Consider the following 18,430-nt stretch of genomic DNA (forward strand, 5'->3'; position numbering starts at 1 on the left):
GTTCTTCAGCGACAGCCGGCGCACCGTGTGCTCGTTGAAGAGTCCAGCCGGAGCTAGTACGAGCTAAACCACGCGATACCGCCTTGGTTCCTGGGCCGGGCCCTGTAGCCCTGCCGGGCTGGAAATAACGCAATCCAGTTGCAATGCGGGAGTGTTGCAGTTCTTGGGGGCTGAGCGGTGAAAATGCTGTGCGAGGCTCGTGTTGGATGGAGCCCGTGCATATGGAGCCGTAGTGTCAATAATCGTATCAAGGCCATCACTCAATCAGTGGCTTCTTCTGCCCTCCCACCATGCACAGTCCCAGAGTAGACAGCGCATTATAATCGTTCGCAAGAACAATGTTCCTCGCAGGTAGCATGGGGTTGTGCGGATCGACGGAAGATGCATCCTTGGCCGCCTGTTCGATCGCATCCATTTCCTCTTTGCACGCCTGATGGTCCATCGGGCAGATGACAATAGGTTGTCTCAACGTAATATCCCTAGCTGAAGTCATTGAGGCCTGTGAGTTTGTGTTAGCTTTACCGCGGGTCCATTGAACGAGGGAAAACCGTTGGGGATATACCTTGATGGTGAGAAAGAACTCGATCTTGTAAAGCGTAGAGGTTGTGGTAAACGACGTGACTTCGTAATTCGGGAATGCGGGCTGCCCTCTCCTCATTATGCCTTGCGCGTCCCGGAGGTCCTTATGCGGGAAGATGACGCCCATGTTGGTGACATAACCAGCCTCCGGCAGCTTGGTGCCTACATTCTGGACGTGCTTGTGTAGTCGGTTGACCTCCTTGGTCGGCTCGTCGCCCTCGGGGTTGTATGTTATCTCCTCCTCAATAGCCAGCGTGATCTTTTGGATGGTCACCTTTCTCGCTTTGGCCATCCAGTCCAGGTTGGGGGCGATTTTGATATATACGGTTATGGGATCCATGGGCCCGTAACTCCACCTCGGTAGCGAGATGCCCAGGGTGACGATGTTGTCGGCGGTCGCGATCTTGGTCTCGGGCCGGTTGTACATTCCAAAAGTTGATAACGTGTCGTACCTCTGTAGGGGTATGGGGAAGGCGTACTTGTTCTGCACGCTCTGCCCTTGCTGAACAGTGACCACCAACTCGTAGTATGTCTCGGCCGTCCTACTTGCAAGTTGCAACGACGCGGGTGGTATCCTGCGGTTCGTCTCCTCGCCGCCTCGCCCAAAGGGTATAAACAAGACGAACGGGAGGTCCATGGCGATGACGTTCTCCGCCTCCTTGCCCGAGGCGCACCGGAAGAGCAGCAGCTCTTTGCCGACCACATCTGTCGTGTCTCTCCGCGGCGTGCCCAGGTGACGCTTGGCTACGTTCTTGGCGGCCGGGTGTATGGTCTCGCGGCGCTGTAGACATATGCGTACTAACGAAACGGCGACGGGGGCCGAGTAGCCTTGTGACGGTCTGATTTCGACTTTACCTTCGATGCGCGGCTGCGGCAAGATATGTCAGTGTCCGGTTTCGCGTGAGAGTATGTGTATAAATGCCAGGAATGCCAGGGACAAGGGCGTGAGTGCATAGCACGTTGGTCGCGGCACCCCACATGTGAGGGCGGGACCTCGACGGGGTCGACCTGACAGGCATCACGGAGATCGTCGACTGGGGAGAGGAACAGTGCACCAGTGCACCAGACCGGGAAACTTACCAGCGTGGCGGATATTCCTGGGTAGCCGACCAGGAAGCTGCTGTTTGCAGGCCCGGAGACCCGTACGAAGGCCGGGATCTTGTCCGTCATGTTGTGGTCAGCCGGTCGAGGTTGACGGTCGACGGCCGATGGTTCGGGGTTATGAGGGGAAGCGGCTGTGATGGGGAGCCCTGGATGCTGGCCGTAGCTGTAGCATGTATCCGTCTGGGCCAGGCGCGGGCGTCGGCGCCTTGGTCGGGGAGCTGGACGATGTCCTCAGCAGAGTCGTCGGGTGCGCGGCGTTGGCGTTGGCGTTGGCGTTGGCGGAGGCGGACGCTCATCACCAGTCCAGTCCGCCCGTCAGATTCACCGCGGCTGGGGGGGATGAGGGCAGGGCGGCGGGCCAGCGTCGAAGGAATCGGGGTGGGCGCGCTGCGGCTGGCTGTCGCTTGGGGTTTCGGCGAGGGGTTGCGGTCACAATCGTCCTGTCCTGTCTTGTCCGTCGGTCGCGGGATCAGTGTTGTGCGCAGCAGCGCGGCGCTGAATGTCTCGTCGGTATATTTGCAGCGTTAGTTGCAGCAGCTGATTTTCGAGCCTGGGTTGCCCGCCTCGAGAGCTCGGTGCTGGACTGGGTAAGCGTCGGGTGCCGTGGTTGGTTTGGTGTTGTACTATGTATTGGGCGGTACCCCAGGCCTGAGTGTGGCCAAGCGCGCGCGCAGGGTGGGATGGCAATGGCTGGCCGTCGCTATGGGCTATGGGCTATGGGCTATGCCTAACTTATGGCTATGGGTTATGGGTTATGGCGCCTCGTGCTACTGCTGCACGGTAACTTTAAGTCGCTCGTGCCGGGGGAAAACAAAGCGGGCGCTTCTTCGTCACCAAGAAAAAGCCAAAAGAGACCAAGAGACCAAGAGACCAAGAGACCAAGACGGCAAAGCAAAACGTATCGCTTTCTCTCCAGCGCTCTTCTCTTCTTCCCGACCACTGGCAGCAGTGAGATGGAGGGCCGGAACCACGCAACCACGCAGCTTGCTCCTGGTGCGAAATGCAGTTGGCTGCAGGGCCCTTACCGCAACGGACCAAGGATCAGCCCCAGACAGCGTGTTCCGAGCAGGCTGCGCCTTTGAGAGATCCCGTTTAGAGGATGCGGCTGCTGATCTTCGGCCCTGTCTCCGCCAAATGCGTAAGGAAACACCTGGGAACCTTGGAAGCCTGCCCCAGGGTGCAGGTAGCCGCCGTGCTTACGGGCACCTTTGGGTATCGCCGCCGATGCTATGGCAATGAAGCCCGAGAGAGAGAGAGAGAGAGAGAAAGCAGCAGCAGCAAAAGAGCTCGGTGACAGTCTTCTGTTTTGCAGCTGCAGCTCTCGACTATGTTCCATGCAAGGATACCTGGCTCGGAGTTACTGTCGCAGTGGAGAAGGTAGTGCGTGCATGTGCAAGTGTCCAAGTCTTGTTCGATGGGAATACCAAGGTACCTGGCGTAGCTGGCCGCAACCAAGGTCTGTCGGGAGCTTGGATGCACCTGTTTCTGGTAGGTTTGCTTTGAGGTCGCAATCGCAACGTAGTCGAGCCAGAACTCAATTGCCGACAAAGAACACGGATTGACGCACACGGTTACGACAACGACCGGCGAGGGCTGGGGCCATTGGATAGGAACAAGGGCCTGCCCACACAGTTGCGGGCTACCAAGAACATGAGGCGAACAGCCGCGTAGCTTTCACAGCAGTCTGATAAATGACACTACCCTAACCGGCTGTCAAGTAAAGTTGCCCTATCAAGTAAACCACTTCCCTTCTCCGGCCAGGTGGTGGCAGACCGTAGCAGTCCAGTCCATCGGGTCGGTGGCTTGTAAGCAACAGACCTTGTCGCGATTCTCACCTCCGGGCGCTGTGCTGCGTATAGCTTCTCTGATTCGTGACCCCAATCTAGGACTTTCCGGAGTAAAAGCTGACTGTTCAGCGTTTGTGGGGCTACTACCAAATCTCCAGCATGGAATGATCCAAGTCCCTGCAGCCACGGCCTAAATTACTTGGTATCGTACTTCGACTTTCAAGCCAAAAAAGGGTCTGGAACCTGTGTGTCAGCTCCTCAGATCTTGAAGATGTCATCGTGCAAAGTGATAATAGTACCGTAGCCAGCCCCGAGTCTGTAATTATAAAGGTACCCCGGTAGCGACACTGCCAAGTAGACGCGCCCATCTTCATTATTCAATTCAATGAAGAGGTAGCTGTGCAGGGATCCGATCCTCCGAGAATCTCCAATGTATGAGGTGATAGCCAGACATTTCTCAAGTCCTGCAACGACAGCTATCTTCTGAAGACGTTTTGGAGTGTTGTTTTGCTATAAGCTCGTTAAGGCTTTGCAGCCGCATAGTCCCCCCGTGTCCCGATGTGCAGCGCTAGGGCAGCATTCCTAGTGGGGCCGCTCATTGAGAACGGTCTAGCCCGTCGGCTTCGACTTTGTCAGACGAGCCTCAAAAAACAGCCCGTCGATACACGTGAACCTCCCTCACAGCAAAAGCTGGCATACAGACATAGCGCCCTCACCACCACACCCTGCACAACTTCCATACGAACATGTCTGTCACGCTACATACCAATTTTGGGGATCTCAAGATCGAGGTTTTCTGCGAAAGCGTGCCAAAAACAGCAGAGGTTTGTGCCCCTGCCCAACAATCCAAGCTCATCAGATGACAGCCTGTTAATGAGCCCTCAGAACTTCCTGGCGCTGTGCGCTTCTGGTTACTATGACCTCTCACCCTTCCACCGTCTGATACCCAACTTCATGGTGCAGACCGGAGGTCCTGCCAACCCAACGCCAGACAACCCCAAGGGCGGCCAATCCATCTGGGGAGGCACGTTCGAGGATGAGATCCGGCCAGCCTTGAAGCACAACGCTCGCGGCACGGTTTCCATGGCCAACAAGGGACCTGGAACCAACGGCTCCCAGTTCTTCCTGACTTTCGACAAGGCACCCCATTTGGATGGCCTGAACACGGTCTTTGGAAAGATCCTTGGCGACGACAGCCTCACCACGTTAGCCAAGCTGGAGGCGATAGAGGTGGACAAGAAGAACCGCCCGAAGGAGAAGGCTTTCATTGAGAAAGTGACGATCCACGCAAATCCCGTCGCCACGTAGGAGGTCGGCACCTTTTTTCTTACCGACTTGGGCATGCCCGATGGTCAACGGATGCCTTGTCGAGTCCAATTGTCGCGTTTGAACTCCCATCGCCAATCAGACTTGCTTCGGCCTGGAGTTTGTGCTGATTGCAGCTTCACGCCCAGTTCTCAGGTCGCGCAAACTTCAAGACGTATAAGCAGCATAAGGGCTATGGAGACGCCTCTGCTTATGATGAATCGGGCATGCCCTAGTCGTTTGTGGCCCATCTGTCGTGCTGCAAACACCGCGTCCCAGGACGACCGGTTTCCGCACATGGTCGCTGCTGAGATGCCCTCAACTGGCGGCCTGCACTGGAATAAACCCCCTTGGTCATGCCTTGGTCACTTCAACAAGCTGGTGCGAATGATCAACTCAACCTCTACTGTTGAAGTATATCAACACTGAGTGCTGTGGGATAGGATGGATGCTGGTACTGCCCATGCAGTCTTATTCGGCCTTGTCGAATAGCCCCAGGCAAGCTCGCTTAGTATCATCACTCATAGTCATCCCTATCTGGGTTGATAGCAACCTACAGAACCGCGCTCTGCTCGGTCATCTGAAATCACTCGTCAACTCCCTGCCATAGTCAAATTGAGTGCCTCTTTCGTATTGCAGAGCCTAGCATGAAAAATCGACAACTACTTAAACATCGCTAATGCTCAGGGGACCCGGGATAAACCAATGTTCACGCGCTATACTTGGCGTTCTTACAGAATCTTGTGGTTATCCTGTGAGCTGTCTACTGCTATCTCGACTCGACTCACACTCGTCCACGGGTGTTCGCAGTAGTCGACATGGGATGCTGCATGTTGCAGGAGTGCGCCGATACAGGTATAGGTAAGCTGGGTTACGAATGGCACGGGGTACAAGTGCGCAGGCGCAAAACCCCTGGTCCTGGTAGTATTTAAGCTTCGAGAATCGATGTTGGACTGTTCTTCCTGGAAAGAACTAGCGTGCCTCAAAATGACGAGAGAGGGGGTGCAAGGAAAAGAAACGACCAAGATGCCTACGCTCACCACGAGGATCCTGGGCCATTTTCCCATCGTGCAGACTCCCGCGTTGAGCGCTCAAACCCTGGGTCTTGTATCGGCGGATGCGCATATGCCAACATTGCCGGGGGTCGCTCTTGTGGTTTGCTGGGCGTCGTTGCTTTTGGTCATTCATGTGACACGCGGTGAAACTTGCAGCTTGTCAATCAAAGGTGACTAAGTTACCCTAATCATAACCGTCCAGGCCTAATAAATTGAGGATTGCCTGGCAGTTCTCGCATCGCGCAGCATTCAGGCCCACGAGTGCAATAGACCCCCGGGGCACTTACTGCCGTCCTCGTTGGGGATCGCATTGGAATAATGCCCCGCTCACTGCGGCTTCCTCAGCTCTCCTTCGCCCTTTGACCATTCGGACCTGAGGCCCTGCAGCCAACATCAGCTCATTTTGAGCAACTGTCTTCAATTCGGCCCAGCTCCGTTTGCAGGCTCGCTTTTGTCATTTCAGCCCATCGCCGAAACGTCCTCGGTGGCTTCTCTCTCTGGCTGCGGAGAGAGCTTGCACGTAACTATCCCGGTCGCCCTGACCCTCAGCCGGACAGCATGATCTACGAAGACATCCCCGGCATCGAGGTCGCCGTGCAGATCGGTGGGGCGGATGCTGTTGAGTACGATGCCCCCGACGCAGGCGACGAGGATGCTGCCCGCGCTTCTCTTACCAAGTACGTCGAGTGCATTGACAACGCCCAGTTTTCCGTTCGGGTGAAGGTGAACGGCGACTACGATTGGAGATACAAGAATCATGACCTTTGCTTTCGGCTTTATGTCGATGGCCACTTCGTCTCTGGCAGGATTTTCGACCATGAATACCCAAGGACCGACACCATACGCGGTTATCATACCGAGAATCGAGAAACTGGGCAGTGGTACTTGCACAAGCTGCAGTTCGCCCCGGTAACGACTGGTGAGCAATCTATATATCCCCCCCTTTCTAGCCGGTATGCCTAGCTGACGTCTCTGAAGTGGATGATGCCAAGAGAGAGCGTGTTGAAAAGGATGCAAAGATTGCTAAAGACCTTGGCGTCATTACTGTAAAGGTATACCGTGGCACTACAGGCGCCAGGATAGCTGGAAGCTCCGCGGACCCGAAGAAACGTCAGCTGGAGCTTGCCGAGAAGTCGCTCAAAGGCAAAGCGGTCTCCCATGGTGCAACGTAAGGTCCTTCGTTCCGGCGTGCCTCGGCACTATTGACACCTTACAGGTACGGACCCAAGGAGATAGGCCAGCAACAGACGTACTCGGACTTCATATACCTTCCGGGTGAGGGTCAATCATCGATAGCCAACTTTAACTTTCTGTACAGGTCGCGAGGTAAGCACAGTAGATGTTGGTTTGAATCTTGCACTGCTAAATCTTTTCAAAAAGAGGCACTCAAGCGGGAACTGATCATTCCACGATCACCATCCCCTTCCCTCGCCACCATGTCTGCAGCCGAGCGTGACAGACTCGCAATGGAAAGGCTAGAGCAACTCAAGGTAAGCTGCGCAGTCACGTCACAATCAGTGTCATGCTAATGTTATCAGGAAAAGAAGGTGAAGAATGAGCGTGGATGCCGAGTCAAGCGAGAATTTGGCGAGGTGTTTGATCTGACGGAGGATGGAGATGACGCCCCGCGACATAGACCTGGGAAGATGACCAGGATGTCATCTGGCCGCGTAGTCGAGGTGATTGATCTTGACGACTGATATGAGCGAAAGGGTCCACCCTTTGATAAATTGTTCGTTTCTCCTGGCTTCGCTTAGCAGGCAATGGGCTGTGTTGCAAACAAAGCGACACCAAACGCAGCAGGAGTTAGGCGTAGGATGAAGTGCTTTTGATACCCGTTCTGAGAAATTGGACTCTCTGAAGAGAAGAATGAACATCGAGCTTTTTACCCCCGAGTCCCCAAGACCATGCCATATCCTTACCACTGTATTTGCAAACGAGGCTGCATTTGACGCTGTGATTCTAATCCTAGCCCATCTTACACACTTGTCATCTCTAAATCAGTCTCGCCCTGGACTGGGGAAAGAGATCAGACCGTCAGGGACAGCATCTTTCGGGTTGAAACGGGTGGAATCAAATTCATTTTTAAACCTATACAGGACTAATAACACGCGCTTCATCAGATATCCCTTCTTTGAAAAAACGGCCTTTTGCAGGGCCTATTCCCTGCAGTCTGCGCCGCTGAGAGTACATTCTACAACAGGGCCACGACGTTCCTCCTCCCCGCCTCTTGAATGGTTGAGCTCATCCCCATCCAGTACAGGGTAGGTAGAACTTCTTTCTGATATCATCTCCTCCTTACACTGAACCCCGGACTCCAAAGACCACAGCGCCAGCAGCCACCAACCCGCCGACCAGCGCGAGCTTGCCCCTGATGACACTTGTGATCCTCCAGCGCTTGACCAGCCTCGCGATCTCCTCACTCTCGACATCCCGTCCGCCCTTGAGGGCCTCACGCTCCCCGGTCTCCCCGCCCGCGAACCGTAGCAGCGCCCGCCGCGTCTCCACCAACACGACCCGGGTGAGGGGCACCCCGGCGAGCGTGGCCAGGGCGGCGACGAGCCAGGCGGCGCGCTCGCGGCTCGCGGTCTGCGTGGCCACGAGGGCCGAGGACAGCGTCGACAGGATAGCGAACGGCAGGGCCAGGCGCGCGCCGCGGTGGTAGAGCGAGGCGAAGGCCGCGGCGGGGACGGCGCCCTGCGGCTCCGCCTCCTTCAGGCTATACAGCACGGGAAGCGCTAGGTGCGAGGTGCTGAAGCTCACCCCCGCGAGGAAGATGGAGGTGCTCAGGCCCAGGAGCTGGGCCGTGTGGACGAGCGGGGTGAGGTTCATGGTGAGAAGCGATGTGGGTTGGCTTGTGACGGGTATCGATGGATTCGATTCTGCTGAAGTAAAAGAGCACTCCGACCCTTTGATGTATGGTTATGCTTGAGATCGTTGATCAAATATTTGGCATATCCGGTGCACTGGTTATATGGGCTTGACCAAGCGCGCAAGAAGACAGGTTGACTTATATGCACTTCCACTCTAGCAGGGCGCTGAAGGTCCCAGCCAGGTGTCCCTGGCCACCATTCAAGGTAGGCAGATACATTATTTGTCTTGTGTACCGGCTTGGCACGGAGAATAGGCCATTGGACTCGCAAGCAATGCGTACGTGTAGTTATCCCCGAACGCCTTCGGGACTTATACAGGTGCCCCACGTCATTCAGCACTAACAAGCCCCCACTTTTGGGCACTGAACTTGGGAGCGAATCAGGGAGGCTTGTGGCGTTAACAAAAGGGGTCTAACCCAAAGCCGGAGCTTATAGATATTTGCATGAGGGCAGTGACTCTAGCATCGGACACATGATGTGGCTAGGATGATGGGAAGGCTAATTCATATGATTCGCCATTGCGTGGCGGCGATCTATCTTACACTCAGATATCGGTGCTGGTGGGATCCTGCTCTGTGAAGATCTTGTACAATCGTTTACTGACTGCCTGGCCAACTCTCTGGTCTGTAAGTCTCCCGTCTGCGTTCGCCGTCTTTCTGCAGTTCTCGAGTGCGAGCGGGCCGTTTTGTTCGAAGCCTCTCAGAAGTTCCGACACCGTCGGGTACTGGACGGCAATACCATAGGCCATGGGGGCGGTGACGCGGGCAACCTCTTGTAGCATGCGAATATACGTCTCCCTGACGGTATCACCTGTCCGTACTTGGCCAGTGTCCATGCAGAAACCGGCAGACGCTGATATGTCGTCCCGTGCCTTCCGGTAAGGAATCGTGGAGATGTGCTGTGTGAACGTCGTGATCCATTGCGCCGTTTCTACTGGGGCATTTGTCTTATGTATCAGAACCCCATGGTCGACCTGCAGTGACATAATCGCGTCCTCGACCGTGTCCTCGTCGATTATCTCATGCGCTGCGGCTCTCCGACGTGGCTGTTCGGTGCTTTGTGCTGCGTCGTTTCGGGCAGCACTCTGGAATTGGCGATTCCGCGCGGTTCGGTTCTTTCGAAACCAGACATCGAGTCCTTCAATCAGATAGATCAGTGTGTTGCTGGGGAACGCGACCTTCATCTTCAGGACATGAGCTTCAATATCAATGCCCTCGCTGCCGGTGGCGAGCTTAACGAACTCGGCAGCTTCAATGGCAACCAAGACATGCTTCTCGGACTCAAGACGTGCCGGAATGGGTTCCCAGTAGTCGAGGTCTTCGTTGAATCTCTTGTCAACTTTCCTTCGCCACTTCACGACGTTGTCCAGAGGGCTGTTCCAAGTCGCATGTTGGACCTTGAGATCCTCCAGCAATGTCCGAACTTGGACGCCCGTGCCTGGTTTCAGTGACACAGGTAGATCTACGATCATCTCTATTGTCGAGACCTTCTTGTCCGTTCGAACTTTGTTGACCTCTGCGAGGGCTTTCTCTTTCTCCTTTTGGATGACCCTCTCCTGCTTCTCACGTTCCTTTTCTAGACGCTTGCGTTCTTTCTCCGCATCTCTAGCGTCCGCTTTCTGTTTCTTTTCCAGTTCCTTCTCTTCGGTTGTCTTCAGAGGCTGCCGTTTTGCATTCGATTTCGCGGGTTCTGTTTTCGACCTTTTCAAATGCCTAGGCGATCGATCTGAAAGCCGCGCTTGCAGATCGGCTTTGATCTTCCTGATATCCATGGCACTAAGCTCTGGAAATTCGTCATCTGAAGGATTCTGAGAGACATCAGAGTCGTTGTCTAGTTCAACGACATGGGCTTTCCTCTTCTGAGGTTGTGGCGGAGAGCTGGCAAAAGGGTTGTCTCGTGCCGTGCTGGCCTCAGGCATGGAGCTAGAGATCGGATCCCATGACGCAGTATTCCTTGATGTCTTCGCAAGGAGTGGTGGCGGAGACGATTCCGGCTCGCTCGTAAGATCAAACACGTCGCGGGGTTTTCGCGTCGGTTTCTCAGGATCATCAGGCTTTTGTCCCGGAGGCCTGTTGTGTTGAGGTTGCCTTTTCACTGGGGACTTTGGCGAGGAGCTTGCAAATGGATCCTTCTCTTTAGGCAGCCCCATAGGAGAACTACTGTATTCTATGGGGTCTGCGATCGAATTCCAACGCTTCAGGCCAGCCGGCTGCAGTGCGGTAGAAGGTTTCGGCCCGGACGAACCTGAGACTGCCCGTGCCAATGACCGACCAATCTGACCTTTGTTTTTGGAGTACACAGGAGATTTCTGGGTTCTCTTAGGGACATTGAAGCTCAGGTCGCCGGTGGTATCGAATTCATCAGAAAGAAAGAGGAAATCGCCCTCATTTTCACGGCGAGCGGTGTCGCTGCCTCTCTGTTTTGGGAGACCAATTGGCTGTGCCGAGGTTGGGACGATCTGTGACATCCCTGAAGAGACAATATTCTCAATATCGAGGAATTCATCATCATCGAAATCCAGAGCTCGTGACGGGGCCTGAGGTTTCTCGGCGGCTGCTTGCGTTGGCTTAAAATGCCCGAGGACCGTCTGGGGCGGTCCTGACGGGCTTGATAGCAGGCTGATGACTTCCGGTGCCATTGCGAAATGCGCAAGAGAGCGAATGAGAAACGACACAATCGGCCAGAAGAATACGCGCACTTTTTCTTGTAAGCGCGGGCGACGGCAGACGGTTGCCGCACCGACGTTTCTTATCGAGTCACCTTTGGGGTGATGACGCGTGCTTAGGTTCGCGTCCTGCACGCCACGAAACAGACGCGAATCACGTGATGCCGCTAGAGTGCACTTACCTGGCCTTATGCCCCAATGTCTCGAACAAGCATTGTAATACTATTTCATGATTTTCTTGTCTTTATAAATCTCGACCAATTGTAAGCGCTTGTTTCATCGATTGGAATTTTCTAGTTAAATTTGCCGATCAGTATTCTAGGCTACTAGGAAGCTGCAGTTCGAGACCTAGACGGCGCAGCTACTTTAAATGCATCAAAGTGCCGGATGCAACGACGGGCATAGGTAACTACAAACAATTGACATGTAAATACTCTAAGCGGATCAATGATAGTTGTCTTAGATAAATTGCGTGAGAATATCTTTCATGTCGCATCGCCCCATATGACGGTCTTTAGGGAGCAGCTACTTGACTTAATAGAGAAACATGGCGTATGGGTGATCGAAGGTTCAGTCTAAGCTCATATTACTTATACGTTCTGCATCGGTATCTAGTCAATCGTTTCATGTGTTGTCACTTATGAGGTGAATAGTACTGGACTCAATCATAGCATCAGTTATACCAATCATAACAAAACTAGAAGATTTGATCGAAACAAGGGGTTATCGTGTAGCAAATCCCCAAGGACGCGCCCTCGAAGACTTAGTAATCCTAGACGGCCTCATAACACTCAAATTCTAAGATCTCGTGCCAGCAAGCAATACTATAGATGGGGCATCCTGTTTACGACAGTGTAAAACAAGTCGTATCTTCTGTCTTGAACCCTCGAAAGGCGCGTACCAGTTTTTTTTTTTTTTTTTTTTTTTTTTTCGTGTTATGGTTTCATCAGGTTTGAGACACGAAGCCGGTAGGAGATACACAAACCCAGGGTTCCGCGTTGGGACCACGATCGTCACTCCAGGCTCCATCGTGATCCTGCGTCCTGGGGATTGGACTTAACTGTTTCGCGGCAGCCAAGGGTGCGTATATTGAACTGGCACGTTTCTAATAAATCTTCAATGACAACCAAGGATCTGGCGGTACCAAAAGTTTCCTGAAACAAGACATCGGGCTGGTCTTTCAAAGCTTCTTTGACGAATGGCGTTAGCTCACTTCGATCTGCTGGGTAACCTCGTTGACGGCGCAGTACGTATTGAGGGGCAAGAGTGTTCCAGAGTCAGGAATAACCACGCACATAACGACAACCATAAACCGCAGGACAGGTTTGCACCGAAAATTTTCAAGAATTAGTGCTTTTTACGATCAATTGCCGGATGCTGGTGGATATCACTTGAACCCTGCATCCGTGGACATTTGCAACAGCATGAACGAGATCCAGGCAAAGATCAAATAGCTATTTGTGGTTTGCAACACCAATGCCAGTCAGGTTCATTAGGGGACAAATCGGAAAGAAATCAATTGCGCTCTCTTAATGCCAACAAAAGAAATGTAAACCAAATAAACTTCGTCATCCCCGCAAGCGTTACCTTAACCAATGACACCAGGTGGTAAATCCAATCCACCAGCATTCAGCGGCCTCAAGCACTGATAGTCAACGTCCAGACTACCCTTCCAAGGCATCTGTTTGATGCCGCTTTGACCATTTGGTCCGAAGACGGCATACTTCACTGCGAGAGCTGTACCCCCGGCCTCGCGGTCGTAGATCTGTACCCAAACTGCGTTGGCGTTCATGGGGTCGCCGGAGAACTTGTTGTGCAAGTAGCAGTCGAGCTGATCGTAGTTGGACTGGAACAGGTCAGCATCCGGCTTGATGTCCTTGTGCGGGCCGATCCTCTGCGCCTCGTAGTCGATGCCGCCCTCCTTAAAGTACGACACGTCTCGAGCACCTAGCAGCCCTCCACTGCCGCCGTGGCCGAACCCGATACGAAGGCCCCGGGTCGTGACATTGCCGTCCTCTTCGCGGTCATCCAGGACGCTGAAGTGTATGTTGACCCCGCGTACTTTGGCGCCAAAGACAGGGCGGACAACCGGCGTCTCATCCCTACGCTCCAGCCCGGTGACCGTATCGGTCCAGTGGCCGAGATGCCTGACCTCGACACCAAGCGCTTCAGACAGGCCGGCGAGCGCCTCTCTCTTTGCCTTGTGGGGTAAATATTGAGAAAGGCCTTGAAGAGGGCCGGGTAGACGGAAATCCTGGGACAGATGGGCGACTGCAATGACGCCGCCACCCAGAGCCAACGCGGATGTGCCAATATGTGCAAGCACGCTGCCGACACAGTTGACGGTCGGTTTGACCTTCTTGGCGCCGGACTGGGCCTCGTTGGCTTCCTCACACGCGGTCGCCGCACTGTAAAGACTCCAGGTCATGCCGGGGATGAAACCGAACAGCACGGCCCACTCAAGGCGCCTCACCCAGTCAGCTGCTGACCGGGGTTGCAAGTCTGTGTCTGCAGAAGATCGATGTGAGTGAGGCCGATCAGAGGAATATGGGGTAATTATGACATTTGACCTACCTTGAGGAGCTAAAAGGCCAACATCTGGTGATTGGTGGCTCGTGTCGCCTCGGCCATCTAGCTTAGGGATCGATGCCGAAGCTACCCTGAGAGGCTCCAGCGAGAGGAGGATAAAGAATGCATCTCGAAGCGATGAATACCGCATCGTCAGGGTAATGAAATTGATGTGTCCGCTGTGGTAATAAAGGCAGCGAGTCTATAGATGGCTTACTGAGAAAAACTTAAGGACCGCACAAGAAATGGTAGAGATGTGAGTGTTGATGATATGGGTGGTTACATCTACTTACAATAGCGGTGGGCAAAGATCCTTTATATCCATTGCATCCGAATAGTGGCGCGTATGAGTAGGTTTAAGGTTCCAAGGAAGCCTTTGTCTATTTCCTGCCAGTTTCGCATTCTGCCTAAGCCTTAACCACGCTTTCGGTATATTTGAAGGTATTTTTAATCACGTCGCCGCAGCTGAAAACACAAAAAACCCTGTTCCCCTATAATGAAGGCTGTGTTCACACCACGATAGACTAGACGCGGGATTACACGCAGTGCATTTAGACGCGGGATTACACGAAGCGCGCATGTACGGCAGCCTAAACCATAGAATTGGTACCGAAATCCCAATCTGTATCTAGGTAGGGCTCACGCCAAGAATGCGCAGCCGCTGGGCAGAGGCTTAGCGCATGGCTTCACCAGATAGCCGCCTGCAAATAACATGGCTATGCTGGACGGTTAGCTCAATTGCAATAACATTGAATTGAGGTTAGCAGATATACTAGTTGATTCTAAATCCGAATCGCAATGCCACGCCCAAGAACCGCATCGTAACAGGACAGGGATTCGGGACAAATTGGACCCCGTGCAAGGCTGGTGTAAGCGCTCAAAGTTATATACAAGCACCAAGGTTGTGTGCTAGAACTCGATGCGTATAAATATATAATGCCCAGGCTGCCATGAACCAGCAGAATTTACAAGATACAAGTACACGCAACAATTGTATGTGACTTTTTCGTCAAGACTACCATTGTCTACTGTTCATTCTAGTCATTCCACTTCTATCGACATCATGAGATTTCTATTCTACACTGCCATCGCAGCTTCCTGTGCTTCTGTTGAAGCCTGGAGAAGTAAGTCCTCTCGCCCACATGCTCACCGTGTGGTCTCGGGCACAGATGCCACTCGCTGAAGGTATCAAAAGCTGACTAATGTGCTTTCGCTCTCTTGCAGTCGCCACCTACGAAGGCATGATAGGCTGTATGCCTCAGGGTGAATCACGTGTCATCGTGGGCAATATCAACGACGACCGCAACGGCGAGTGCCATAACTTCGGAACAAGAATGAGAAATACCATGTGCTACTCGTATGAGTGGGGCGCTGGTGATCCTTATCCCCACGGACCAGGCGCATGCATCGATCGCCCGCAAGACAAACCCGACTACGTCTTCCTGCCGCTGGGAGCGGAGTTCCAGGATAATCTCGGCACTGGCGTCCAATGTTACTTCTTCGAAGACAACGATTGCCCTGAAGGCAAACATTTCCAAAACATCGGGTGCCCAAATGTGTGGGGCAAGCCAGGTGGCAAGATAAAGTCCTTCAAATGTGTACGTTGGTTCCCCTCCCTCGACAAGTGAATCAGGAGCATGGCACGACTCTTGAGTACTTCGAATATGAATATTTGATAATGAAGCTGACAAGGTTGCCTCAGGTCAAACATTGATGGACAGAGGAGATTACACCACAAGGCGGTGACAGGGTAGTCTCATGATATGAAAAGATGATAGATATGAGAAGGGGTTGAGTATGAGATATCCATTGTTTTTGCCGCAGATCTGCACGTTTGGGATTCTTCTGTATCAACTGTATGGCATATTCTGCAAGGCGTTCAAGGGTTGTCATTCTATTTGGTGTATAGGTATACATAGGCACCCAGTCAGTGGGTTTCGGGAATCACGCGCATGATAGCCTCACAACATGTACTGACTTACACGGTTACTATATCCTCAAGTGAATACATGTAATAACTGCACTACTAGCTAGTCTGCTTGGTTTATTTCCACATCTGTGAATATCCTGGAATATCGTCTGGTTGCAAACCTTCCAACCTGTTGTAGGTCTCGTTTGCCGAGCTGGTCGGCTGTGCTTTTGCTATTTACAAGGAAGGTCATCAGTAACAAGTTAGCAACGAAGGAAGGCAAAGACTGACTGTTCGGTCCGGTAGGGGCGCCTGAGCAGCGTCAATAATCCTTTCCTTGATCCTCAGCCTCCCTCTTTGTTGATGTCCAAAACTGATCCTCTGCGTGAAGTGGATGGGTCACTGGTTAGGAATGACAACGGGTCCTGGGCTGGTTCCTGACCTGGCCGGACGAGCTTGAACCGGCTACTCTAAGACTCCATTAAGACTCGGCTGCAAACAAAGTTACTGAAGCGTGCCTGTGGCTGCATTCAAAACATCCCAGTGGAGTCATCACTTTGGCCTCATGTCAAGTGATGCCCGCATGCACCATTGGCCCCACTGGCTTTCGTGACTTGACAGTTGCTGCAGCCACGCAAAAAATTTGTGTAATATAGGCGGTGTTTTAGCGGTTGAGCGATGTGGAATTGAAAGACACGGCCTTACTTGAAGCCTTGGAACTCAGTTTATATCGAACTCAGCCTCTGTGTAAACTACCACTTTTAATCTACGAACTCGCTTTAACGCGGCAAACGGATTGGATGTTAGCGTTACGACGTTAGTAATTATTATTATTATTTGAATGAACTCATAATTAAATGAATTGCGCTGAAATTATAGAGGACTTGGGTCCAGACGTTCAAGAACAGCAAGCTATAGATGCGAGGGCCTGCCCGGACACCTCTCGACGCAAGGCAAGAGAGCTTTGCAAATGGCTCATCTGCTTGGCACAAAGTAAGGCAGTTGCATTAATGACTCGGAATCCATGCTTATCATGTCAAAAAGTGATAGGCTTGGCAATATCATTGTCCTAAGTAGTACGCCGTACGAGGCCGAGCGCTTTCATCCGATGCAAGGATCTACGCTACGGGCCTCACTGAGGCCAACTCTGCCCAAATTCTGGACTGATCGAACACGGACCTCACGACATCGACTAGCTCGACCACTTGGCCAGCGTCCGTGGCACCCATGGCAGGTTCGCATTACGTCCGGTAGTTGCACGGGCTTATGCTACCCTGTTAAGCTTGTTTGGACGGAGTCGCAACACCGAACTTCTGACTGCTTGAAGGACGATAGGGAACCCAATCCATGCAGCTTCATGGCTCGTAGTAGGCTGGGCAGGGCGGGATGTCCTCACTCTGGGCTGAGGCCGGGGGCCTCTTTTGGGAATCGTTCAGTCCCAGGAATCGAGGGAGTTTGGGAGCATGGCACCTCGCAGGGTTCTCGTCATGCAGTACAACTTGAAACATTGAGCGAATAAAAGCCGCCCACTTTCACAAGACAATTGGCGGGGCGGCCAGCAGGCTGACTGCGACCATGTCTCGTGGATTTCCAGTATCGGCAGACTTGCGGATCGTTCAGATCTCGAAACTTGGAACAAGCCCTGCATTTGATGGAGAAGCCGGCCGAGGGGGACGGGAATGCACGGCCCAAGATCTACGGACGCGCTTGCTCAGCGCGTTTACAGGACTCTTTCCGGGGCCCTTGGCAACTTGGAGGCTGCGAGAAATTTCCTTGATCAAGGCTCGATCCTTTGCAGCGCATGAAAGAGTCATTGCGATAGTTTCTGCAGTCCGGAGGAATCGAGAGTGTGTATGTCTGAGCGCTCCTCCACTCATGCAGTCAGAGCCCCCGTCATCCTGGCGGGATCCTACTCTGGACGCGACTGAATGGCGGGGAACGGGAAGACCCTGCCATCAGCTGGGTTCGGGATACCCAGACAGTATCCCGTGCTCGCGCTAGGGAATGACTTGCGGCGGCAGAAATGCCGCTGTCACTTGTTGCTATACTGCCCTTGCGCGACCTGTTTGTGTGAACCTTATAGTGCAAAGCGCTGTCGGATTGTGGACGCTACGGACTGTGTCAGACCTCTCTGCATGCAGTGTCCACTGGCAAAACAACAGTATTTTGGCGGCATGTCCGACGCGGAATGTGTCGTTCAGTGGATGCAGATTTTCAATACCTTCGGTAGTCTCGACTGGGTACTCATGCAGGACGTGAGAGAGGGTGTATACAGGAGATCAGAGCGATGGAGTGATATTTCCTGTTCGTGGTTGGTCCTAGCCTCGCATCAACTTGTGACCTCTTTGGAAGGGGCTCTCACGCCATATCCTATCAAGTCAACGATGCTGGTCATCGTTACACGGCGCTTCTCGAGGACGCATCCTTCGATGGAGGTATCAGAATAGCTGATTGGTTTTTCTGCACTTTGATCGCTTAAGCGTAGAGATCCTGAGGGAAGCCCGCACTGCAACATTTACAAATTGCCATGCAAGACTGGGAAGAGATAAGACACCCGAGCTCCAAGTCTACGGATTCCTAAGCCG

At 53.1% G+C, this 18,430-nt stretch overlaps 7 protein-coding genes across 7 annotated transcripts; 3 read left to right on the plus strand and 4 right to left on the minus strand.

Annotated features, from left to right (window-relative positions):
• Positions 1–256: 256 nt before the first annotated feature.
• Positions 257–1,749, minus strand: JN550_011293 (uncharacterized protein; the record flags this gene model as incomplete). Its single annotated transcript, XM_049309643.1, has 3 exons — positions 257–499; positions 563–1,447; positions 1,660–1,749. The coding sequence occupies 3 exons, from the start codon at positions 1,747–1,749 to the stop codon at positions 257–259; spliced, it is 1,218 nt and encodes a 405-aa protein (XP_049166786.1).
• Positions 1,750–4,216: 2,467 nt separating this feature from the next.
• JN550_011294 (uncharacterized protein) lies at positions 4,217–4,778 on the plus strand (the record flags this gene model as incomplete). Its single annotated transcript, XM_049309644.1, has 2 exons — positions 4,217–4,294; positions 4,356–4,778. The coding sequence occupies 2 exons, from the start codon at positions 4,217–4,219 to the stop codon at positions 4,776–4,778; spliced, it is 501 nt and encodes a 166-aa protein (XP_049166787.1).
• Positions 4,779–6,388: 1,610 nt separating this feature from the next.
• Positions 6,389–7,530, plus strand: JN550_011295 (uncharacterized protein; the record flags this gene model as incomplete). The annotated part of the gene is made up of 5 exons (XM_049309645.1): positions 6,389–6,749; positions 6,809–6,998; positions 7,047–7,156; positions 7,211–7,320; positions 7,369–7,530. The coding sequence occupies 5 exons, from the start codon at positions 6,389–6,391 to the stop codon at positions 7,528–7,530; spliced, it is 933 nt and encodes a 310-aa protein (XP_049166788.1).
• A 598-nt stretch (positions 7,531–8,128) lies between these two features.
• Positions 8,129–8,662, minus strand: JN550_011296 (uncharacterized protein; the record flags this gene model as incomplete). Its single annotated transcript, XM_049309646.1, has 1 exon — positions 8,129–8,662. The coding sequence occupies one exon, from the start codon at positions 8,660–8,662 to the stop codon at positions 8,129–8,131; it is 534 nt and encodes a 177-aa protein (XP_049166789.1).
• A 585-nt stretch (positions 8,663–9,247) lies between these two features.
• Positions 9,248–11,341, minus strand: JN550_011297 (uncharacterized protein; the record flags this gene model as incomplete). Its single annotated transcript, XM_049309647.1, has 1 exon — positions 9,248–11,341. The coding sequence occupies one exon, from the start codon at positions 11,339–11,341 to the stop codon at positions 9,248–9,250; it is 2,094 nt and encodes a 697-aa protein (XP_049166790.1).
• A 1,615-nt stretch (positions 11,342–12,956) lies between these two features.
• Positions 12,957–14,087, minus strand: JN550_011298 (uncharacterized protein; the record flags this gene model as incomplete). The annotated part of the gene is made up of 2 exons (XM_049309648.1): positions 12,957–13,876; positions 13,943–14,087. The coding sequence occupies 2 exons, from the start codon at positions 14,085–14,087 to the stop codon at positions 12,957–12,959; spliced, it is 1,065 nt and encodes a 354-aa protein (XP_049166791.1).
• Positions 14,088–14,999: 912 nt separating this feature from the next.
• JN550_011299 (uncharacterized protein) lies at positions 15,000–15,564 on the plus strand (the record flags this gene model as incomplete). Its single annotated transcript, XM_049309649.1, has 2 exons — positions 15,000–15,060; positions 15,161–15,564. The coding sequence occupies 2 exons, from the start codon at positions 15,000–15,002 to the stop codon at positions 15,562–15,564; spliced, it is 465 nt and encodes a 154-aa protein (XP_049166792.1).
• Between the last annotated feature and the right edge of the window lie 2,866 nt (positions 15,565–18,430).

The sequence above is a fragment of the Neoarthrinium moseri genome (assembly GCF_022829205.1).
Source record: "Neoarthrinium moseri strain CBS 164.80 chromosome Unknown scaffold65_Wmoseri_CBS_16480, whole genome shotgun sequence".
Taxonomy (NCBI): Eukaryota; Fungi; Ascomycota; class Sordariomycetes; order Amphisphaeriales; family Apiosporaceae; genus Neoarthrinium; species Neoarthrinium moseri.